The sequence below is a fragment of the Podarcis gaigeae genome (assembly GCF_964106915.1).
Source record: "Podarcis gaigeae genome assembly, chromosome: 3".
Classification (NCBI taxonomy): domain Eukaryota; kingdom Metazoa; phylum Chordata; class Lepidosauria; order Squamata; family Lacertidae; genus Podarcis; species Podarcis gaigeae.
Window position 1 is genome coordinate 14,072,776 of NC_139680.1, and position 25,773 is coordinate 14,098,548.

Genomic DNA, 25,773 nt, shown 5'->3' on the forward strand with positions numbered 1-25,773 from the left:
GCTTAGAAGGCCATGATTTCAAATTCAGCGGGCATGCATGTCTTTGGCATGGGAAGGCAAAAATTTATAAAAGTTTTATGAACCATATTCTTAGGAAGAATCTGTATAGAGTTTGAGAGAAATATAAAAAAATCTGCTGGAAAGGAAAACACCTTTATGGCTATCTCCTATCAAGGCTATTACTATTAAGAGAGTTAATATCAATAGACAGTGGGTGACTTAAAGGGAACTGCTGTACTTTATGGAGAGGGGGACCCAAACTGAAATCAATGGAAAATGTAAGGAGCTATGTTACGGATTGGTTACAATACCATCAGTTGCATGAAATGTTTAAATTAGATTGGGGGGGGGGGAGAGATTTTTCAGAGCAAAGCTCATAATTCAAAAAAGATCTTCTACAAACAAAGAGAATGGCCCCCGTCTCAGCGGTGTTCTGGAACAGAAAAAAAATGTAGAGTGGAATGATCCCTTCCACTGCCCTCTCCCTTTCGCTTGCTTGAACTAGTGATGTTTTCTCTGGTTGTGTTGACCATGTCAGGGTGAATACATGTGGCACACACATACGTACCCCCCCACACACAATTGAATGTCACACAATCCCACGTTTATGTGTGGGGTGAAAGGAGGATGCTACCAAACAGCAGCAGCAAGTGTACATGCCCTTCTTTCGTGCGAGAAGAATGGAGACAACACATCGCAGCTGCCGGAAGCACAACAGCAAGCACTGATGTGCTGATGATCCATTTCAGCCGCACCCTGAAACACAGTCTTTCTTTCAGCTGCTAGGGAAGCCCGTCTGCTGAGTCAGGGCCAATATTTGCGTTCAGATCTGGCTGTCGTCCTGTCGTTCTTTACTGCTAACTAACTTCTTAATCTTTTTAAAGTTTGCTTTTAACTCGGGTCAGGGTAATTGGCTGGGCCGCACACCACATTTCTGCGAGGACAAGACTCAGCGCTTTCTTCCCCGAGTCTCCAGATTTTAAATCAGTGGAGTTTGCTCTGTGAGTCAGGCCTATTGTCAAAGGGTGGTACAAGCCCATGCAAGGAAGGGCTGTTGCCCAGCCTGCTTCTAGAAAACCGATTCTAGGTGATGTCATTGGACCTGGTCTCTCTTCATGTTTCCCCAAGCCAAGGAGCAAATAGGAGGATATGACATCAAATATTACGCTGCCAGAAATAACATCACTTTCAGAACTTTAAATTAATGCTACATTTTTTTAAACACTGGATGTTTACTCTTATAGTAGAGCTTAGTTTTTAAAATAAATAAATGCATCAGTCTAGTTCTTCACTTTTGGGGCATGTGGGGGGTGGGGATAAGAATTCAATTAAGTTTCAGTACAATCTTTCCTTAACATTTTGACTTCCCATCCTTACTTCCATGATGTTTCTGTTCAAATCCTTTATACTGCAGGCATCCCCAAACTCCAGATGTTTTGGGACTACAATTCCCATCATCCCTGACCACTGGTCCTGTTAGCTAGGGATGATGGGATTTGTAGTCCCAAAACATCTGGAGGGCCAAGTTGGGGGGTGCCTGATCTACTGCCTTAAATGTAATCCTTTTTTTCTATAACATGTATCCTACATGACATTCCTTTATGATTTGCATTTCTTTGCTTTTATCTCAAGTCCTGCCTGCAATTTCATTTGACTATAGTATTTTCTCAGATAGTACGGAAAGGGTTTCCACTCTTCCACAGGCATTTCGTCTTTTGGCTCTCTTATTTTTGCTGTCAATTTCACCATCCCCGCATAGTCTTAATAGTTTTAAAGTCCACTCCTGCGGTAGTAGCGTACATACACAATTTAACAAACTTTTTTTGTTCAGGCTTTTTTGAGACAACTTTTAAACATCTTCTTCAACTCATTATGTATCATTCCCCAAAAGCCTGTGACTTTTTTTTTAACAAGTCCACCACGTGTGAGCGAATGGCAATTTCAGAGGTGCTGTTTCTCTCAGGACTACAGAGAGAGCACAGCTCCCCATCCCCACAGCTACTATTTGAATAACAAAAAAGGGTGTTGTTGTTTAGTCGTGTCTGACTCTTCGTGACCCCATGGACCAGAGCACGCCAGGCACTCCTGTCTTCCACTGCCTCCCGCAGTTGGGTCAAACTCACGTTAGTAGCTTCGAGAACACTGCCCAACCATCTCATCCCCTGTCGTCCCTTTCTCCATGTGCCCTCCATCTTTCCCAACATCAGGGTCTTTTCCAGGGAGTCTTCTCTTCTCATGAGGTGGCCAAAATATTGGAGTCTCAGCTTCAGGATCTGTTCTTCCAGTGAGCACTCAGGGCTGATTTCCTTAAGAATGGATAGATTTGATCAAAAAAGGGTACATTCATTCTATTCTCACAATGCCACAACTAGCTTGGCTCACGGAATCTAGTTTCCATGCCATGTGTTATGATATGGGTTAAGAAATGATTGAGAATTGGAAAGAAGAAAAAATCCCTACTAGAGAGGAATGGCGAATCAAGGTGTTGGACTACGCCGAAATGGCAAAATTGAGCAGAAAGCTCAGGAACCAAGAAGACAAAAACATGAATAAAGAATGGGAAAATTTTATATTTAGGAGGCCATTGTAAGCAGATGAAAACATTAGCAGGATTTTTAATAACACTTGTAATGTAGCAAATAATATGGAGAGGTATAAAATATGGATTATGAAATAATATGCAGTTGAAAAAGTTGATAACAGGACTCATGGAGGGGATGTGGGAAGTCTCGAGATTCAGAGAAATCTCTAAATATGGATATGTATTTGGTGTTGTTATAACTCTACACTTGTAAAATAAATTTTAAAAATAGTCTGAAAGTCAAAGGCAAAGCTGTGTCATTAAAACATATTTTGGTAAAGAAAAAAGAAAACTGCAGATTTATGACAACATGATGCACTGACTCTACCCACATGAATATCATTAGTGTCATACTCTATCTTCTCATCTTGTGACAGAAAGAAAAAGGAAAGAAAACCTAATTCAGACTTTTTCTTTTTTTGCTTCTGTGCTGCATGATGTGTAGATCTTTAAATCCCAATAAAACATATTCCCAAAAAGGAAAAAAGAAAAAGAAATAATTGGGCAAGGTGCAAAGAAATAGAAGTGTAATATTTTATTTTCTGTCCTCTGTGTGTGGCAAAATCTTGTGGTTTGGGGTTTTTTGGGGGGGTTTCTTCAGTTCTAGCAATTGACTTCAGCATATTTCCATGAGGCTTATGCAGTTTGGGTGCTCTTGTCTGTCAAGAGAAGTAAGTAATGCCATTAGCATAGATGCCAGTTGAAAAAAGTGCTGCGTGTTTAAAATCTTAAGGGATGAGGCAGCTTAGAGAGGGGTTTCTAAGCTTGTTAGTATGTGTGTATTTGAGGGAGCGGGGCAAAGATACACACAACATCCCTGTGCTTCCTTCTTTTGCAGAGTTGCGAGTGTTTCCTGACCGATTTGTGGTTTGTGTCACAAGACTTGACTCCAGTCCACTTCCTCAGGTCAGTGAGAGTGTGGCACCGGGACGCACTGAAGGGTATTAAGAAACAGCACATTTTGCCATGTGTTGGTTAGAAACGTGGGTGGTTTTTATATTGGCCTTTGCCATTCACAGATTCTTGGCACGTGCTGGAGATGGAAAATGTTACAAAAATACTTAGGCCAAGTAGTTTAAAACTTGGAGTCAAGAAAATGTTCTCTGGGATCACAAGCTACACACCCAAGCAGGGGGAATGATGAGAACTTCTGGGAAGAGGACCACTTCTGCAAAGCAGGGTCGTTCCTTAGGGTGCAGAATAAAGCGACTTTACAAGCTTATTTTTTCTAATTGCAGCCTTGTTTTTAAAATATTTTAAGTGCTTTAATTTTGAGTGCTTCTGCAATCCATACTAAGCAGCTAGGGATTCTTGCGGAATTAATTATTTGCCACATTGCAATATGATACAGATCTCCCGCAGTAACGTCCAGAGCGAAATAGAGTCGTCCATTGGATTTCACACTTCTTCAAATTTTGTAACGCTAAAAAAAAATGTGGATAAGAAGGCCTAGTTTACAGGGGGCAGGGTTAGACGTTCATACATTGTGAAAAATATGTATTTAAATGCTATTTTTGCGTTAAAAAACAACAGCCCGCAGATGAATAGGGGGAATGGATCATCACAAGTGAAACTGACAGTGACTGCTTGATTGATCAATCCATCCCCAACTTTAGCTGAAGTTAAGGTAACATCCATTTAGTAATTAGAAGTATGTTTTGTGATTCTGGAAAAAAATTCAAAAGTCTATGTAAAATGTGTTGGGTATATGTTGTTGTTTAGTCGTGTCCAACTCTTCGTGACCCCATGGACCAGACCACGCCAGGCACTCATGTCTTCCACTACCTCCTGCAGTTTGGCCAAACTCATGCTGGTAGCTTCGAGAACACTGTCCCACCATCTTGTCCTCTGTCGTCCCCTTCTCCTTGTGCCCTCAATCTTTACCAACACCGGGGTTTTTTCCAGGGAGTCTTCTCTTCTCATGAGGTGGCCAGAGTACTGGAGCCTCAGCTTCAGGATCTGTCCTTCCAGTGACAACTCACGGCTGATTTCCTTAAGAATGGATAGGTTTGATTTTCTTGCAGTCCATGGGACTCTCAAGAGTCTCCTCCAGCATTGTGTGTGTGTGTGTGTGTGTGGAAACTGTCACACTATTGGAGAATGCTAATGGTAACCAGTCTCTTTTTAATGAATTGGGCAATGGGCATTGGTTCGTGGCACTATTGGCAGGCAGCAAAACCTGGCACGAGAGAAATTAAAAGTGCTTCTGGGACTAGTTTTGTTTTGTTGTAACGCTCAACATCATAAGGCGTTTCAGAACAGAATTTTTTTTTTCTGGGTGTGTTTTAAAAAATAACCATTCTTTGTGAGCCATGTCCAAATCAAACAGGGAGGGAGTTCATTTAACACTATTTTTTAGGTTGGCTGACCCAAAATGAGTGTATACAGGTTCCACCACATATGACCACTGTAGGAAGCATCAGTAGGAAGCCTTGGATTCAGAGGGCAATTTCACACTTAGACCTTTCCAACACATCTTTCATGGGAGCGCAGCAGAAAGGAATTTGTCAAATGGGATGCATGTATGCTCAACCATTTTGGAGTTGCCTCCTTATTTCAACTTCCAACTTCCATTCATTTAATTCAGTGTTTCTACAGCCGTTGAGAATCTGCCTTATTTTTGCACATTTCATTGTTGGATGGTCTGCAGATGAAATGATATTTGCACATAACATTATTGGACAATCTGCTGATGAAATAATTTTGTACTGTGATTTGAAGCTGCCGGACACTGATGTCTGTGAATGAACAAATATACAGTGGTACCTCTGGTTATGAACTTAATTCGTTCCGGAGGTCTGTTTTTAACCTGAAACCGTTCTTAACCTGAGGTACCACTTTAGCTAATGGGGCCTCCCACTGCCACCGTGCTGCTTCTGTGCAATTTCTGTTCTCATCTTGAGGTAAGGTTCTTAACCCAGGATACTACTTCCAGGTTAGTGGAGTCTGTAACCTGAAGTGTTTGTAAACTGAGGTATTTGTAACCCAAAGTACCACTGTATAGACAGCTGTTTGAGGTTCTTTCAGAAGTCATTTTTGTCTGTTGTCATTTGAGATGCTTTTTAAGAGAAACACACACACACACGGAAAGAGCATAGCACAGCTTTCATTAAAAAGTATGGGTCAGTTGGAAGGTCTCTTGAACTACCAGGATGGTGGATAGACCTCTCCCTGCCCCACCAGATTTTTTGGATAGCGCTGCTCCCAGCTTCTTAGGTGGTCTCTTATACATTGTTTAGACTGCTTTAGAATGCCCTGTGTAGGAGAAAGGTTTGATTATACATTTGTGTACATCTGAAATACGTTTGGTGTTCTATTCTTAAATACGTGGCTTAAATAATAATATTTCCCCACTGATAATGCATTATGCCGCTGATGGTGGCAAGATTCATATTAAACTGTCATCTTGCCAAATAGATGGTGCCTCCTGTTCTTGAATATATTGTTTGCTAGGGTGACTGGGGCAACCCAGCCAGATGGGCAGGCTATAAATAATAAAATTATTATTATTATTATTATTATTATTATTATTATTATTATTATTAAAAAATGAGGTGAAGCTAGCTTGAGCTTGGGGGAGAAGGGAAAGTCTAAGGACATCTTTACGCCAGTATTTCACATCTAATGCCAACATCTGAAAGCATGACAGATGAATGGTGATACCAAGATAGACTGCTATGATGTTATCCACGTTATCAGAAACAAGAATTGCCTTTTTAAAGGATGCCGTTCCTTACTGCAACACCTTTAATGCAGCTTTTACATTTTCCTAGGATGGAGGCATATTGGTTTTTGATTGTTGCTTAGCAGATGCTGAGCATCTGCTTGAAACAGCTGTTGGTTCTTAGTGGTCCTGAGCTGCCCCCTGCGTGTATTCTGAGCTGACTCCTCTATTCAGGGCAGATTGGGGGCCAGTATATCCATTCAGCTACCATACATCAAAGGACAAAGCTTTTTCTTGGACTGCGCCACTTCAGGTTGCAGGGCAGAAGGATACAGTGGTGCCCCGCAAGACGAATGCCTCGCAAGACCAAAAACTCGCTAGATGAAAGAGTTTTCCGTTTTTGAGGTGCTTCGCAAGACGAATTTCCCTATGGGCTTGCTTCATAAGATGAAAACGTCTTGCGAGTTCTTGAGAGTTTTTTTCACTTCCCCCCCTTTTTCTAAGCCGTTAATAGCCGCTAATAGCTCTAAGCCGCTAATAGCCGCTAATAGCGCTAATCCGCTAAGCTGCTAATGGCCGTGCTTCGCAAGACGAAAAAACCGCTAGACGAAGAGACTCGCGGAACGAATTATTTTCGTCTTGCGAGGCACCACTGTATTGACAAGCTGGAACGTGTGCAGAGGAGGGAGACCACGATGATCAGGGATATGGAAACTAAACCTTATGAGGAACGGTTGAAGGAGCTGGGTATGTTTAGCCCAGGAAAGAGACCGAGAAGAGATGTGAGAGCCATCTTCAAATATCTCAAGGGCTGTCACATGGAAGAGGGAACAAGCTCTGGAGGAAAGGGCTCAAGCCAATGGCTTCAAGTGGACAAGAAAAGACATTCTGACTAAACATTAAGGAAGAAATTTCTGACAGTAAAAGTTGCTCAAAGGTGGAGCAGTCTCCCTTGGGAGGTGGTGGACTCTTCTTCCCCCTTTTCAAGAGTCTACACAAAAACCTTACACATTCGAAAGTAGATGGATAGAGGAAAGTTTTGAGATGACTTTCAGACATTCCGCCCCCTGCCATTGTTCAGGAAGGTTTATCATAAGCAATTGTTCAAACAAGGTATGAAGGTAAAGGACCCCTGGATGGTTAAGTCCAGTCAGGTGACTATGGGGTTGTGACGCTCATCTTGCTTTCAGGCCGAGGGAGCCGGCGTTTGTCTACAGACAGCTTTCCGGGTCATGTGGCCAGCATGACTAAACCGCTACTGGCACAACGAAACACCATGATGGAAGCCAGAGTGCATGGAAACGCCGTTTAGCTTCCCACCACAACGGTACCTACTTATCTACTTGCACTGGCATACTTTCGAGCTACTAGGTTGGCAGGAGCTGGGACAAAGCAACGGGAGCTCACCCCCTCACGGGGATTTGAACAGCCAACCTTCTGATCAGCAAGCCCAAGAGGCTCAGTGGTTTAGACCACAGCGCCACTTGCGTCCCAGTTGTTCAAACCAGCACCTTCTTCACTCGTGGCCTGAAATGGTATGGTCTGGGGAAAGCTTTATTCCACCATCCAGCTGAATGAATAAACTGGCTCTCGAGAAAGCTAAAAAGTGGAAATGGGGCATGCCTATAAAAGGAGGTGGTATAAAGTTATGAAAGATGGCAAATATTTTGAAATAGCTGTGCACAGAGTATAGCTAAGAGGCCCTTAGGGCTAAGCAGTAAATATTTCCAGCTTTTCTGAGAGATCTGTATTTGTTCAGTGTTGAAATAATGGAGATATTTGGGAAGATGGGGAAGTCTGGATGAAACAAAGCTACTTTGAGGGCACACCCAGACTTAGGTTAGGAAATAACTTCTAAGAGAGCAATGATACATTTTCACTCTCCATAACCATGATTAATGGTTGTCAGTACCTTCAACTGGAATAATTATCTAACAGATACATTCTGATATCACTTTTTACAGGTGGGACACCAGAAAGGGAAGTGTCTTTTAGCGTAGACCGATTTAGAAAGATAAGCTGTAGATTTTGCAATATATAAAATATATATATATCACCAAGTCCCTCGGTTGTTTTTCAAAGATGCCAAGATAGTGAAGAGTGGAAAGCAATCCTCATGAAATCAGAATTCTGAGTGTTAACTCTCACTTCAAACTAAGAGCTTGTATGTTTATGTCAGCTGTAATGCTTTTATTTCCTAAAGTCTTTTCGTTGTCCCGCTTTTACCCTAGGTCTTGTAAAATTTGATGCCTATTTTGCTTTCTAAATATTTGATTACACTTTATTGCCTATTGAAAATAATGTTTTATACCTTGCTGAATTGCTAACTGTCTAGAAGGACATCCCTTCCTTCTGTTTGCAACTGTGCAAAAATGCACATAAGCTTATTTGGAGTGATTTTATACAATGCGATAGAAGTGGGGGAAGTTGGTGAGGAGCTTGTTGTACTAGGAAAAAAATCATGAAAATTTGCCTTATGCCTATTGGCTTCTAACTTTTTGGAAGTCGGTGCCATGATTTCTGAAGCCTTCCTGGGAGAACATGTATTAGCAGACCTGCTTCTTTTCCAACAGTGGGTAGCTGAATCTAAGCCAAAAGAAAAAATAAACAAAGGGGAAGGATACTGAAGCAGGGGCAAGGTTCATTTTCTTCAATTAAATATGCATTTATACCAAAGTACTGATAAAAACACTATTCACCTTTGCATTCTAGTAATGCATTAATACAGTGTGCTGTTTTTGCTTTCCCTGTCAATAAAAACTGAGCTCGCCTCTTGAACAATTTTCTTTTTCTTTCAAATTACAGTTTTACAATCACATATCCAACATACAACATAAAGACAAAATTCCATAGAATCTACTGCACTCCCCTCCTCCCCTTTGTGGATCCTATTGTTAATCATTTCCTCCTGCATATTTTATAATAATTCACATCTTTTAGATCTCCATTATATCCAAAATTCACTATTAAACTACAAGTGTTATTCCCATCCTACTAATGGTTTTAACTATTTACAATGGTTTTTAAGATAAATTATAAAAATTTCCCCATTCCTTATTAAATTTTTGGTCTTCCCGATTTCTGATTCTTCCGGTCATTTTTACCATTTCGGCATAATCCATCAACTTAATCTGCCATTCTTCTCTGGTCAGGACTTTATATTCTTTCTATCTCTGGGCTGAACAACAATTTTCCACCTGGCATCTGTTGCAATCTTCTTCTGAAAGGAAGCAGCCAGGATGAAGACCACATGAGTAATGGCTGGGATGAAAGTGTGAGAGAGGGGATTTTGTCCTGGTTAGTGATGCTTCCCATGTCTGACCACTATTCTCATTGAGGGCAAGTTGATACTGTCAGCTGAGCCTCCTAATCCAACTATAAATGGCAAGATCTAGGATAAGTGCTATTGACCTTTGAAGTCATCAACAGTTATTGTCCATGCTGCCATAATTAGATCAGCAAACAGCCACTTCTATTGCTGTTTTGGAATTTACCCTCGTAAAATAAGGGTGTTTATTTCCAGCAACTGTTTGGGATATTTCAAAGGTGAGTTGGCAGAAAGTGTGCTCAGTGGAAGGGAGAATGAGCGAGAGGGATGCTTAATGCAGCCTTCGACAACCTGGTGCCCTCCACCTGTTTTGGACTGGAACTCCCAAGGCTGGCTGGAGCTGATAGGAATTGCAGCCCAAAACATCTGGCGGGCACCATGTTGACAAAGCCTGCCTTAGTCCCCCACCAGTCCTCCCTCTTCCTTCCCAAAAGGGTTGGGACTTGCAAGTGAGGGGGGAGAATTGGAAAGAAGAGGAATAAATTGTTTTAATATATTAACACATTTCTCTCCCTCTGTCAGCTCTCCCCTACTAATGCCTTGCTGCTGTGTGTAGTTCATCTGTCATAAGTTAGTACTTACATGGGTGTTCCTTTATTTTGATATCCAGCAAAACTTTGATACAGTTGTACCTTGGTTAACGAATGACTTGCGAGTTGAATGTTTTGACTCCCGAACGCCGCAAACCCGGAAGTGAGTGTTCTGGTTTACAAACATTCTTTTGGAACCCAAACATCCAGCACAGCTTCTGCAACTTCTGATTGGCTGGCAGGAGCTTCCTGCAGCCAATCAGAAGCCGCTGCTTGGTTTCCGGATGTTTTGGAAGTCGAATGGTTTCCGGAACAGCTTCTGTTCAGCTACCAAGGTACCACTGTATTTGGAAATCCATGTTCATTTTCCCCTGTAGTTTTATTAACATTTCCACTTTCTTCTTAAAATATTTTATTGATTATCTTCCTCCTGTGTTTCTTTCAGCCAAATGATAAAATAAGCTTTCAAGATTCCCGAGTCAGAAATGCAATAGTTTTGTCTTCCCTCCTCCATAACCGTAGCCTTCCCATGCTTGCTTTAAAGTAGGGAAATAGAGAAGGTTCAGCAGATAAAAGAGCATTGTTAAAGCATTTAACAACCAGAAGGAAGTAAAACTCCGAAGACCATCTTGGCTTCAGTTTCCTTTGCATGTTATTAAGCGAATGTTGTCTTGACTATAAAACCACTGACCTTTCCCCCACCTTTGTGTTATTGCTGAACAATAGATCCATTCTCTGCAAATATTCCCTCTGAATCCACCTTCAATAGACACATGACATAATGTACAATCGGAAACAATTCACGCCTCAATTAACATCTTAGCCTTGGAGTAACAGTATTAAGCATATGTCTTCAAGCTGTAGCTGTTTGCATGTGGCAGCGCAATAAATGCTCTGTATTCCACAGTAAAAATCCAATCAGGTAAACGAGTACCTAGCTGTTGAAGCAGCTTGGTTTTGGCAAACTGTGAAAACTTTCTTTTGTTTTTAGTACCCCTACACATTTTTAAAAAATAATGCACATGGGGGAGTTTAAGAGAACCATGTGATTGTATTATTCACCTCATATCCTCCTCTCCCTTTCCTTTAAAATATGGCTAATGTACATTCTAGTCAGTGACAAACCTAGACAGCATCTTAAAAAGCAGAGACATCACCTTGCTGACAAAGGTCCGTATTGTTATAGCTATTCTTTTCCCAGTAGTGATGTATGGAAGTGAGAGCTGGACCATCAAGAAGGCTGGTCGCCGAATAATTTATGCTTTTGAATTATGGTGCTGGAGGAGACTCTTGAGAGTCCCGTGGACTGCAAGAAGATCCATTCTGAAGGAAATCAGCCCTGAGTGCTCACTGGAAGGACAGATCCTGAAGCTGAGGCTCCAAGACTTTGGCCACCTCATGAGAAGAGAAGACTCCCTGGAAAAGACCCTGATGTTGGGAAAGATGGAGGGCACAAGGAGAGGGGGACGATAGATGACGAGATGGTTGGGCAGTGTTCTCGAAGCTACTAACATGTGTTTGACCAAACTGCAGGAGGCAGTGGAAGACAGGAGTGCCTGGCATGCTGTGGTCCATGGGGTCACGAAGAATCGGACACGACTAAACAACAACACATTCCAGTACCCAGAAGTGAAAAGCTTAGTTCCAAAGGGGGGCACCAGAAACTGAGACGTTCTTAGAAAGGTGATGTGCAAAGTAGTCAGGGAGCAGCCCCTTCTTTTTCCCTCAAGTGATATAAAGAGGGCACCAACCTGGCTAGCCCTCAGGTGAGTGCAAGGAACTGGAATTGACAAGGTCTTGAGAACAGTCGTTTTCAGTTTCCTTGTGAATTCCTTCTTGGAAGGTGGAGTATTTGTGCTAGAACTCAAAATGGTGTGCAGTCTTGGGGAAGCAGGAGTCAGCAACAGGGGCGAAGAACAGCAAAATGAGTCACAGCATCTTGAAGGCACCTTGACTATGGCGCAAGTTTTTGACAAGATACAATCCTCTACTTCAAGATGCATTAGCAGGAAACTAGGAGGGAGCCATTTAGTTACTGTAGATTACAATGGTTGATCAATCTCATTTCTATGATTCCCCCCCCCAAAAAAAACATATTATTTTATTTATGTTTTTCAGTTGTATGCATTTCAATAATTTTACAATCACGTTAACATTTCAAAACTTCACTTCCTTCCCCCTCTTTCTGCGGTTCCTTAATTTTATTATTATTATTATTTTCTGCATATTCCAAATAGCTCAATTTACTCATTTATTCATCTACTTTAAATATATGTTCTTATAAAACAGCAAGTTTTTACAATAACCCTGCCAACTTTCTTACCCGTTTACAGTTTATTTGTAAATATTCAATAAACCTTTCTTTTATTTAAAAGTTTGTGATCTTTCTTTCTTATTTTTCTGGCAAGTTTCGCCATTTCTGCATATTTCATAAGTTTTTGTATCCATCCTTCCTTTGCTGGGTCTTCTGCTTTTTTCCATTTTGGGGCAAGTAGCACTTTTGCCACTATAGTCGCATTCATGAATAAATTTCTATACAGTTTGGGTAGTTCTGTCCCTATAATTCTCAAATAATGTTCCTATAATGCCCCTGTGCTATTATTCATCATTCATATGATTATCAGCACCAGAATGAGATCATAAAGGCCAATCTCTCTCCTTCAGGTGGACAACATCAGCACAAGGACACAATGAGAAGTCTCTCTCCTTCATTGGCCACTATCAACATGAGGTCATAATGGCCAGTCTCTCTCTCACTCCTTCAGGGAGACGGCATCCTCATGAGGTCACAGTGGCCAGGAGAGGGTCAGAAAAAAACAGATCACAGCAGGCTGTGTGTGCAGATGATAGATGCAAGTATAGCCTGGAAACCCAAATTCAATGGTGAGCCTTCAAAGTCCAGTAGCCATCGCAGGTTGAGGGCAGAGTAGAGAGAAGAGATTGGACTAGGCAGCAACTGATGGGGAAAGCAGCAGCAGAACAGCCAAGAGGAGACTACAGTGGTACCTTGGGTTACAGACACTTTAGGTTACAGACGTTTCAGGTTACAGACTCCGCTAACCCAGAAATATTACCTCAGGTTAAGAACTTTGCTTCAGGATGAGAACAGAAATCGTGCTCCGGCAGCGGGAGGCCCCATTAGCTAAAGTGGTGCTTCAGGTTAAGAACAGTTTCAGGTTAAGAACGGACCTCCGGAACAAATTAAGTTCTTAACCCAAGGTATCATTGTACAGAAGAAGAGAGGAAGGATAGGAGATAGCACCCAGCACTTGGAGAGGAAGAGAGAAGGTAATTTGGACAGGAGTAGCAATGTTCACCAGATTTCTTATTCTTCTGGTAAGTTTCACCATTTCTGCGTATTCCATAAGTTTTTGTATCCATCCTTCCTTTCCTGGGACTTTCGCTTCTTTCCATTTTGGGGGCAAGTAACATTCTTGCCGCTGTAGTCGCATACATGAATAAGTTTCTATACGGTTTAGGTAGTTCTGTCCCTATAATTTTCCTGTGAATTTCTCAAAGCCTTCCAAGCTGGTGGCCACATCTTGTGGCAGTGAATTTCATATGTTAATTCTGTCCTGTGGGAGGAGGTCCTTCCTTTTGTCTCTCTTGAATATTCTGCCAATCAGTTTTAGCAGGTGTCCCCAAACTCTAGTACTATGGATGGTGATTTCAGGCCTGTCAAGTTTCCCTATTTTCCAGGTACCGTCCTGGATTTACAGAAGCCATCCCAGAATGTCCTACATTTCCTTAGGACATCCATATTTTCATTGGATAAATGTTGCAGCCAAGGAGATAACTATACAACCTTTAGAAGACATCTGAAGACAGCCCTGTATAGGGAAGTTTTTAATGTTTTATTATTTTTTTATATATGTTGGAAGCTACCCAGAGTGGCTGGGGCAGGGTATAAATTTAATAATAATAATAATAATAATAATAATAATAATAATAATAATAATAATGGGATAGGATGTCCATATTTTCATTGAGGAAATTATTTTTCTTCTGTGAAGAATGTGTCCGAGTTCCATTGATTATTTGCGTCCCCTTTTCGCTCTCGCAGTAACACTATTATTATTATTATTATTATTATTATTATTATTATTATTATTCATTTTTAGATTAAATTTTCTGTTTTACAATTTAAAATACTCATACAGTGTCTAACCTCTGCAGTCATTCTCTCTGCCTGTGATATTTTTCTTTATTTTACTGACTTAAAAAAAAAATTGGGATTCCCAGACAGGATGAGAACAGATTTAATCTTCCCGTTTTCATTCAGAAGCCTTGGCATTCCCACAGGAAATAAACAACAGAATTCTCAAAAGAGGCTCCTCATCCGTCCTCGCCTGCCAGTCCCCTTCCCACATCTCATCAACTAATTATTAAAGCAGGTATCACCATTAATACTTAAGATATATGAAGTGTCCACTTTTTGTTCCATATATATATATATATATATATATATATCTGGTGCTATTCCAGCCTCAGGCAACTTAACATTCCTCCTAAAAGCAAGAGGCTTTCTGGTTCCCACAGAGTCGTTCAAAGAATGACTCATATTCCTTATGTTAATTGTTCAGTTCTCAAAATATAGCACTTACAGGGTGTGGCTCTGAGGGGAAAATCTACTATACTTACTGGGCATGTTGAGAAGTGTTTCACATATACATCATTTTTCCCTTGTTATTTTTCAAAGTTTTAACCCTTTTCGGCCCCCTCTACGGACAAATGCTATAAAGCAAACCAAAAGTCAAAGAGTTCAGTCTTTTCCACTCAGCAACACTTTCCCTGCAGCTAAACTGCAAAGCGCGTTTAGGCCACAAGTTAAAAGGCATGCATGAATCTGGCCTTGCGAGACTCTTCTTCATGTCATCAAGGCACAATGTTATATGACATGGGAGAAGTGTGGCACGTTTTGCTTCAATGATGCTCTGTGGACCGAGGCCTCCAATTTTTGACCGGCTAGGCAAGAAGGCAAATGGATGCCACACCTTTTTCCCTCAGCTAGATGGTCCAATTTCAAGTATTCAGAAGGGTTGCAGTGAGGAGCGTGACTTTTACAGGAGCAGTGTGTGAGGGATACATAAATAAAATTCTCTTCCGTTCATATATAGATTTTAATAATGAAGAGAACAATCATGGTTCTGTGTGCATGTACGAACGTATATATTTATTAAAGTCACTTTGTTGTTGTTTAGTCGTTTAGTTGTGTCCGGCTCTTTGTGACCCCATGGACCAGAGCACGCTAGGCACTCCTGTCTTCCACTGCCTCCCGCAGTTTGGTCAAACTCATGCTGGTAGCTTCGAGAACACTGTCCAACCATCTTGTCCTCTGTCGTCCCCTTCTCCTTGTGCCCTCCATCTTTCCCAACATCAGGGTCTTTTCCAGGGAGTCTTTCCTTCTCATGAGGTGGCCAAAATATTGGAGCCTCAGCTTCAGGATCTGTCCTTCCAGTGAGCACTCAGAGCTGATTTCCTTCAGAATGGAGAGGTTTGATCTTCTTGCAGTCCTCCAGCACCATAATTCAAAAGCATAATTCAAAATGAAAGTCACTAGCAAAGCTGAATATGATGGATGGATAGACAGAGTTTTGCAAGTCTCTGTATCCCATGTAGTTAATATGGGAGATCATAGGAATCCTTCAGAGAATAACGGAATAGACACGGTTCCATTAACTCTTCAATAACAAGTGACAAAGCAAGCTGCTGCTGTCTGCTACACAGACTCCTGGCATCTGTCACAGTTCGAACCACAGAGACATCAAATATTTGTCAGCAATTTCTTCAGATGGCTTGGAACCCAGCTCATTGGCCTTGTTTGTTTGTGGTTCAGTTCAGTGGCTCAAAAATGTGTAGCAGGAGATTTCTGCAGGAAAGACCGCACTTGGCTTAGTGCAATCTGGTGTCCCTTTTCATCTGGAGAGGTGGAAGAGGTAATAAAGAATACATGTATAAACTGAGGGGGGGGATGAGTAAAATGAGTAAACTGGCAAAAATGTAGAAATCTAAATCAAGTAAGTGTTGGAAATGTAAAGAGAAAGAAGGTTCTTTTTATCATATGTAGTGGTCTTGTAGTAAGGTTAAGGCTTACTGGGAAATGATATATAATGAAATGAAAAGGATGTTTAAAATAACCTTTGTAAAAAAAAAAACCAGAAGCTTTTCTTTGGGGAATTATAAGGACAGATCTACCATCTGCACATACAGCCTGCTGTGATCTGTTTTTTCTGACCCTCTCCTGGCCATTGTGACCTCATGACGATGCTGTCTCCCTGAAGGAGAGAGAGAGACTAGCCATTATGACCTCATGTTGATAGTGGCCAATGAAGGAGAGAGACTTCTCATTGTGTCCTCGTGCTGATGTTGTCCACCTGAAGGAGAGAGATTGGCCTTTATGATTTCATTCTGGTGCTGATAATAATATGAATAATGAATAATAACATAGGGTATTATAGGAACATTATTTGAGAATTATAGGGACAGAACTACCCAAACTGTATAGAAATTTATTCATGTATGCAACTACAGTGGCAAGAATGTTACTTGCCCAAAAATAGAAAGAAGCAGAAGTCCCAGCAAAGGAAGAATGGATACAAAAGCTTGTGGAATATGCAGAAATGGTGAAACTTGACGGAAGAATGAGAAATCAAGATAATTTTTTCCCCAAAAAAAGTATGGAAATTGTTTGTTGACTATTTACAGATAAACAGATAAGAACATTGGCAGGATTATTGCAATAACCTGCAGTTCCATAAGAGTATATATTTAAAGTAGATGAATAAATGAGCAAATTAAGTTAATTTGGATATGCAGAAGATACTAAAAACAAATTTAAAGAACCGCAGAAAGAGGGGGAAGGAAGTCAAGTTTTGAAATGTCAAAATGATTGTAAAATCAGTGAAATGTATAAAGAATACATGCATATTGTAACATTTTGAAAACTGTGGTGCTGATGGGTCACCGTTTGAAAGCTTTGCATTACCTTTTGGATCAGGAAGGGACCCTTCCTCCTGGGACATCTGAATATTTCGGAGAATCTGCGACAACTTCCCTGACTCAGCAGGAAAAGCAGGATGCTCTGAAAAAGATGTGAGTGCTCTCCCCTGCTCGCTCTCTCACCCCACATACATGTTTAAGATGGGAATAGGAAACCTGATAGTGCCAAGGCTGCAGCACAGTCCCCAAAGTCCCCGCGTCATTCATGCTTATGCATGATTTTTAATAAAAGCAACTTCCTAGAAATAAACAGCAAAGATGAACAACTGGAACCCACACTGTCAGCATCGCCCTTGAGCCAGTGCCACCAACTGGACTCATGCACTTCAGCCCCGACTGGGCTAGGCGAGCTGGGTAGCACTTCCAGAGACCACCTTCTACACAGGAACCGGTCAAAGTGCTGTGGACTCACAGCTTAGAGTTGTGAGCACCGGATTCACTCCAACAAGAAGACAGTCGTCGCACAGCAGAGTCTAGCAGAGTATATAAACGACTTGGAGAGCAGCTCTGTAGAATAACTTCTTTTATTCTATCTACAACTATTATACAACTATATACAGAGCTTAATGAGGTCTAAGCATAAATGAATGCTGCACTACACTGAGTGTCTGCAGCTGCTCTTAGCAGCAACCTTATCTCTACACATGATCTGTAACACTCAGTCTCTCTCTCTCCAACACACTGACTGACTGACTGACTGACTGACTGACTGACTGACTGACTTGGTGCTGGAGTAGAATAAGTAGATAGCAGAACACGCCTCCTCCTCTCTGGAGAGTCAGCAGAGATCATCAGGAGATTCTTGGATAAGGGAGGGGTGGGTGGGAAGGGACTGTTTTTCATTCGTACCCTTCCAGCTTTCTCTCGCAGTTAATTGATCATGGGGAGAGTTGGGTCTTAGGTGGTCAGGGTGGCGGTCCAGTCACCAGTCTAGCTGCCGCATTCTGGATTAGTTGTAGTTTCCGAGTCACCTTCAAAGGTAGCCCCACATAGAGCGCATTGCAGTTGTCCAAGCGGGAGATAACTAGAGCATGCACCCAGGGCTGTCTTAAGCATATGCGGTGCCAGGGTGCAAAGATCTGCCCAGCGCCCCCCCTCCAGGTTGACCAGTCCCAGGCACGCAGGAGGGTGTATCTGGCCAGCCACCTCAGCATCTCGGTCACCCCCAAACTCGTGGCGCAGAGCTGCCCGCAGCAGAAAATCCCGCCGTGGTGCTCCAATCGACGGGCGGGCTCTTCTTGGGCCCCGGACTTTCGGTCTGGCACCCCTGAGAGCCCAGTGCCCGGGTGCCCTGCACCCCGGGTACCTATGGGTAAGACGGCCCTACATGCACCCCTCTGGCGAGACAGTCTGTGAGCAGGTAGGGTCTCAGCCTGCATACCAGATGGAGCTGGTAGACAGCTGCCCTGGACACAGAATTGACCTATAGCATTTGTGTGCTTCTTTCTGCTGCCAGGTATATGGGAGCAGTCCTTGGCCCACGTCGTGTTTTGGGGTGCAGTGAGAGGTATTCTACCCCCTTGCTGTTTTTTCTTTCTTTCTGGAAATGGATATGCTTCCTAACCCATCTGTGAGATGCATTTTTTCAGAATTCAAAGTAGAAATTCATTTTGCAACAGGCCAAAATGAAACCCCGTGTCCAAATGAATTGGGCAGGCAGGGCAAAGGTGCCTGTTCCCCTTCGTAAGTTACCAGTTGGCTGGTCAATGTTCCTTTGATCCTTCCCTTGCATTCCCAGAGCTTGCACTGCTTGGGAATTGAATCAGTTCCCAAGGTATAGAATGAAATTTGGGTCCTTTCTCTGCTCGTTTGGAAAGCAGCTGAGGGTCCTTTATGCTTAAGTAATCACTGGGCCAAGGAACATTCCTTTTCTCCTCCGTGCTCTTTACGCCAACCGCAAATATTAGTGTTAGTTGAACTTCAGCCTTCATTATGCTGTGGCCTTTGCACAGAAGACTTACCCCCCACTTAACTTAGCCTTAAAGCTGAGATTTCCTGACAAAATCCAAGACACTGCCCTCTTCGTTCTGCCTGCGGTTAACAGCCTAGCCTGTTTAAAGTTCATCTGTGCCAGTGGCATGTGCTAGGGAAAGACATTTGATAGCATGTTGTCTGGGCTTTTCATCTTCCTCATTTTGCCTCCTGAAAGATCACCCAGCTCCTTAACTACATGTTTCCCCAGATAGCCGGGGAAGGACTATAACCATGGGCGCATCAGTCTGGAGAAGCGAGGACGTGGGTGGGCTGAAGGAAGCCACATGTAGGTCACTTTGAGGCAGTGGTGTAACGGGGTTTGCTGGTGCCCGGGGCATGCATGGAGCACAGAGGGCGAATGGAGCCAGGTGGGGCCACACTGCATTGCCTGCCCATCCACGCAGGGAGGAGCCTGGCCAGCCGGCATGGCTCTTGGGGGGCAAATCCCCCCCCCAACGCCTGTAGAGAGGAGGGCCAGGCTGGGGTTGCCCCATGCCTGCCTCCCTCTGTCTGAGCTCGTTCACCATCCGAGTGACGAGTGAGTGAGCGCTGGCCGAGTGGTTGTTCAGCGAGAGGGCCAGGGATGCGGTGGCAAGGCCGGGCCGGGCTCCAGGGCCCAAAGATGCCGGTGTCAGGCAGGGTGGGACTTTTTCAAAAGGTTTTGCTCCACACAACAGTAGGGATACATCTGATAGTGAAAGGAATATGGCCAGCGGGGAAGTAGGATGGAAATCCAGTTGATTCTCAGTCTCTTGGCTTCAAGTTTGTTTGTTTCCAGAGGATTGACTAAGTAGTTTATGGGCTGCCCATCCTCATCTGTTCAGTTGGAGGCAGCAGGTCCCTGGATGTAAAGGAAAGCATATGTGGATCTACCTCCATTGGAATGAATCAGCCAACCCATAGGGGCACATGAATTCAGCATGGGAATTGCAACACTTCCATACCTCTGCTAAATGTTTATTTGAAAGATTTTCACCCTGGTCCAAAAATCAACAAGGTGATTTATGATCACCTAAAATGCATATCAAAAGGGACACGGGTGGTGCTGTGGGTTAAACTACAGAGCCTAGGACTTGCCGATCAGAAGGTTGGCGGTTCGAATCCCTGCGATGGAGTGAGCTCCTGTTGCTCGGTCCCTGCTCCTGCCAACCTAGCAGTTTGAAAGCACACCAAAGTGCAAGTAGATAAATAGGTACCGCTCCGGCGGGAAGGTAAACAGTGTTTCAGTGTGCTGCTCTGGTTCACCAGAAGCAGCTTAGGCATGCTGGCCACATGACCCGGAAGCTGTACGCCGGCTCCCTCAGCCAATAAAGTGAGATGAGCGCCACAACCCCAGAGTCGGCCACGACTGGAGCTAATGGTCAGGGGCCCCTTTACCTTTACCTTTAAAATGCATATCAACATAAAACCAAGGCAGAGAAAACAGAAACATGCATGGTATTTAAATTAAGGATGCACACCAGCATAACAGAAAATCTAAAATGGGTAAGCATTGGCACAAACCTCAAGTAATGTGGCAAGTTGTGAAAATATGGAGTTTTGGTCATCAAATTTTATGGGTCTGTGGCCTTCCATGCCCCAATTTTTCAGGCTCTCCCTCTCTGGAATCCATAAATGAAATGGACCAGCCCCTAGAACTCCCAGAACCATCCCTCTCACCTGTTCTTGGCCCCAATCTTACCTGGATATAGTAGCTCATAGAAGGGCTTCCATAGTCTAGGAAAGTGCTGCAAAGATATACAACAACCAGTATCAAGTCTGCAGGGAAACATGGGAAATGTATTTCCAAAACAACATCCCTCGATCTAGGATTACCAGCGTCCTGCCCTCTAGATGTTGTGGACTACATCTCCCTTTGGCCATACTGGCAGTGAAGGGAGTTGGAGTCTAAAACATCTGGAAGATGTTTTGGCTACCCATGCTCTGCTGCCATGAGCATCCAGAAGATGTTCATCACAGTCATTCCCCCAGAATCGTTTCCAGTGTGGACTGGGAAGGGAGGGTTCTCTCTAATATTAAATCACAGGACTGAGAATTGTGTGCTATGTTCATCTGCTATAATCTGGCGTCCGCTGTGTTAATGAAAACGGCGTACAATTTGTGCAAGCCGAAAAGTCTAGAATCCCTCTCTGGGGACCTACGTCTTTTTATTGTTTTTTTATTTGTTTTCCGGAAAACATTGTCTTTCAGTGGGGAAGGATGTGAAGACAACGTGCATTGTGGGTTGAAATATCTGGATAAAATTCCGCCCTGTCCTGTGGATTTGGACCCGAAGCCCTGCACAACTCATTCTTTCGTGAATTTCCCCATTGCAGACGGCGGCTGCTTGATCCTACCCATACTGGGCAAGCCGTAGGTGTTTGCCAAGACAATAAGCAGGCTTGTCATGGACAAAAGCCGATCCTCCCGTAGCCTTCCTGAATTCGTAGAAAGAGCAAAGCTGTTGCGAGCTACGCATTATTAAAGAAAAATATATATTTTTTAAAATTCTTATTAGAGTGAAGAGGACCAAAACAAAGAAAGCTGACGAGAACAAGCAGCCCAGCAAGGACACCATGAAAGTGTATCTTGGCTCTCTGCACTCAGACAGGGAGTAGGAAGAATGCATCTCCAGCTCCTTCCGATGCTCAGCCTGAAGCAAAAAACGTAGGCGTGGAGCTCGACCAAAGGATTGCATAAATACAGCTGAGAGCAGCTTGGGGCTTCCTGTTTCAGAATGGGACAAGTGATGTGAATTGGAGACAGCCGAGCCATACAGCTGGCCAGCAAAAACTTCATTTTGCGGCGTGGTTAGACAGGGCTTGGACGCAGGAACCCTCGGCGGTGCTGTGAGTCAGCAGCCCTGCCGCATCCAAACCAATGTCAAAGGGTGACTGAAACGACTGCTGTCCTGTCCTGCAGGAGCCATAAGGTTGTCTCCGAGGCAGGATCACTCTGTTCCCAGACTTGCAGTCGTGCTGGTTGTCCGGGGACATCTTTCAGAGAAGTTCCCCCCCACCCCCAAATCCCACATTGTTTTTTCTACACGAGGCTTTGGCAGGAACCGAGTCTGATGGAGAGTTGCTTACTCGAAGAAAAAGCCTTCCTGAGAGACTTGTTTTTATGAGAAATACGACGGGGCCCGTCATGCAGACAAAACCAAAACCGACTGCAGTCACCAAAGAATAGCCCTTAACGCTTAACCCCTCGTATGCCAAGCTTGCAGAGAGACTCATTCAGTGTGTGTGTGTGTGTGTGTGTGTGTGTGTGTGTTGACTGGGAATTGCGGGGGTTGTGGTTTGGGGAAAGGCAATTCTAAAAGCAAGCCACAGAAAAAGTTCCCCAAATTTAAAGCTATCATGATTCTGTCTTCTGCCAGGGCCATAGTTAATATATATTGGTTTCTTGGGGGGCTTGCTAAGTACCTGCAAGTATCATCTAAATGGGCATTTCCCCTGAACTTTCTTAAGGTTTCAGATCCTTGACATCACTGAAATGTAACAAGAAACAAGTTCCATATAGCATTGTATTCTACACCTGGTAGTGATCTACAACAGGTAATTGGAAAAGTGAGTTTTGATCTGTTTTTGGCTTCCCTCAAATACCCTTCTTCATTTTGTCATGAATCCATTATGGGCCTTTATCTGCTGCAGTTGTTTACAGCTTAATTGTCATTGTTTACTTCCATGGGAATCAAACTGGGATTTAGGTTCTTTTGCCCCTATTTCTCTCGGTCTTATTCCTGGTTTGTTTGTTTTTTTTTTTGGTATAGCTTTTAATATGCAAAAGCCATTTAGAAGAAATAGAGTGTGCTGAATGGAATATATTTTCCCAACCAGCAGGTTGGGAAGAGAGAGAGGCAGAAAGGATAGAATTAAGCCCACCTCTGTATCTCAAATCCACTTAAATTTGTTTGGAGCTGAACCTCTGTTATTGGATTATTATGAGATTTACTATTCACTTGGCTCACTTTTCTTTCTCCGTTGCAATAAATGTTTACGAGGACATTAAAACTGCATCAGAATTGTTTTAAGGAGGCTTGAGATCTAAGAGCTCGCAAAACTAGCAGTGCAATTGATCAGGGAGATAATACACCTATTTTCTTTACTTCTCTGTTGCACGTTTGCCCCCATTTTTATGCTTGCGAAAACTGCCGAAAGGATCTGATTGGTCCAAGATCATCTAGTAAAGTTTCATGGAAAGTGGAGATTCAAACTGCTGTGATATTCCACTCATATCACTGCCCTGGTGCAGTGATTGGTGTACTCAGCTGTTTCCACTGTTGGTTGCCTATGGGCTTCATGAAAGGTGGCAGACGATTGCTTGTATGTGAGCTAGGCAGTCGCTTCATTCCACAATTTGTTTTCAATTCTCTCTTTTTAATATTTAATATTTATTAAATTTTCTGTTTTACAATTTAGAATACTAATTTTTGACCAACCTTAAGATATCAATGCCTTCCCTTCTTCTCCTTCCATGGTTCATTTTGCATAACATAAATCCCTGCATGTTTTATATAAACCAAACCATTCAATATTCCAGTATTACATCAATCAAAACTTACCTAAACTGTTGAATTTATCTTAATGACGCCAATGTTTTCAAGTGTACACAATTTGCCCCCATATATTCAATAAACATTTTCTAGCCTTTAAACGTATGTTCTTCTTGTTCCCTTAGTCTATATGTTAGGTCCACAAGTTGCGCATATTTCATCAGTTTGAGTCAGGCTTCCACAAACTCGGCCCTCCAGATGTTTTTGGCCTACAATTCCCATGATCCCTAGCTAGCAGGACCAGTGGTCAGGGTGATGGGAATTGTAGTCTCAAAACATCTGGAGGGCCGAGTTTGAGGAAGCCAGGTTTAAGTTGTTCTTCTTTAGTTGGAACCTCGCTCATTTTCCAAAACACGGGCCACAGTAGTGGCTTACATAAATAACCTTTTTTGACACCTAGGAATTTCCATCTGAATTATCCCCAACAGAAAGGAGTCTGGTTTTCCCCTGAAAAGTGCTTTTAAACATTTTTTTTCAATTCATTATAAATTATTTCGCAATACTCTTTTACCCTTTTACAGGTCCGCCACATATGAAAGAACATACCCTCAACCTCATTGCATCTCCAATACTTATCTGATTCAGTCTTATACATCTTAGAAAGGCTACTCAGAGTTAGGTACCATCTGTAAACCATTTTCAGGTAGTTCTCCTTCAAGGAATAACATGCTGTTTTCTTTTTTCTACCTTTTGTGTCTTGCCCCATGGGGCAAAGAGCTGTTTCAGAAAGTGATTTCAGCTGAGAAAAACTGTGCAGAATAAAGGATGGAAACCCCCCCTCCTTTTCTTCCAGCATTGTGATCCTGGTCAGAAAATGTTCTGTTTAAGAAACCTCGTTGGATCTCTCAATGGCTAGCTCGCCTTGTTTGGCTCTAAATTACAACAGTAATCTTCTTTTATTTTTCAAAAAGTTAAGTAGGCATGCAGTGACTTGCGCATAGGAAATCGCCCTGTTCTTTTTTGTTTTCTTAAAAAAAAATTTAAAATCATTTTTTGTCCATTAAGAGATTCTCTCCCTGCTTTGTCAAGACTCATTTACTAGATTTATTCTATGAGTCTTAGCATGTTTGAGCAAGTAGGGCCCAAACATCACAGCTTTAGTTTCTTAAATACTTGAAATCCTTTCCTTGTATAAGGAGGAGGGGGAAACTCAGTACTCGGTTTAAACAATTACAGAAGGAAAGTTTATGATCTCATGTAGTGTGTATAGTATATTAGTAAACTGAATGGGTCTGTGGGTATATCTGAATTTTCTTTCTTGGGGGAATACCCTTTTAATCAAATTTCCCCTTAATTGAATAGTGAATAGAATGAAATGCTCCTGTTTTTCATCATGAAGTTTAAGAAACGGCACACATCAGTAAAGGATATCATGGATGTTGTGTAGAACCACTAGGTACTACACCATTCTTGGTCTTCTTCTTTTTTGGTGATCACTCGCAGCCGAGTAAGATTGTCTTCCATAAACATGGTTTTAACAGTGAGTCCGTAAGTGACTGTGGAGGCCAATTCTGGATCCACACGTCCTTCCACAGTGGGGACATTGGTTTCCGGGCGGGAGTTGATCATGGTGTGGATTTGCCACGTGTGCCTTCCTCCTAGCACGTTTCTCCCTTGCATCCTGAGTTTGAGTGTCTTCAAAGCCCATGACACCTTTGGTAAAGGCTGTTCTCCAGCTGGAGCTCTCGCAGGCCAGTGTTTCCCAGTTGTCAGTGTTTATACTAAATTTTTTTAGATTTGCCTTGAGACATTCTTTAAACCTCTTTTGTTGACCACCAGCATTACGCTTTCCATTTTTAAGTTCGGAATAGAGTAGTTGCTTTGGAAGACGACCATCAGGCATCCGCACAACATGACCATTCCAACGAAGTTGATGTCGAAGAATCATGGCTTCAACACTGGTGATCTTTGCTTCTTCCAATACACTGGTATTAGTTTGCCTGTCTTCCCAGGTGATGTGCAAAAAATTTTGGAGACACCATTGATGGAATATTTCGAGGAGTTGGAGATGGTGTTTATCTACTTGCACTTTGAGGTGCTTTCAAACTGCTAGGTTGGCAGGAGCTGGGACAGAGCAACGACAGTTCACCCCGTTGCAGGGATTCGAACCGCTGACCTTCCAATCAGCAAGCCCAAGTGGCTCAGTAGTTTAGACCACAGCGC

General features: G+C 42.6%; 1 protein-coding gene across 1 annotated transcript in view; it reads left to right on the forward strand.

The window, feature by feature from the left end:
- Positions 1 to 23,707, forward strand: part of SLX4IP (SLX4 interacting protein) — a 94,945-nt gene extending 71,238 nt beyond the window's left edge. Inside the window, 4 exon segments of the mRNA XM_083730871.1 lie at positions 3,420 to 3,487; positions 17,101 to 17,195; positions 21,574 to 21,654; positions 21,656 to 23,707. Coding sequence (XP_083586997.1) covers positions 3,420 to 3,487; positions 17,101 to 17,195; positions 21,574 to 21,654; positions 21,656 to 21,755 — 344 coding nt within the window. The 3' untranslated portion in view covers positions 21,756 to 23,707.
- Positions 23,708 to 25,773: the final 2,066 nt, after the last annotated feature.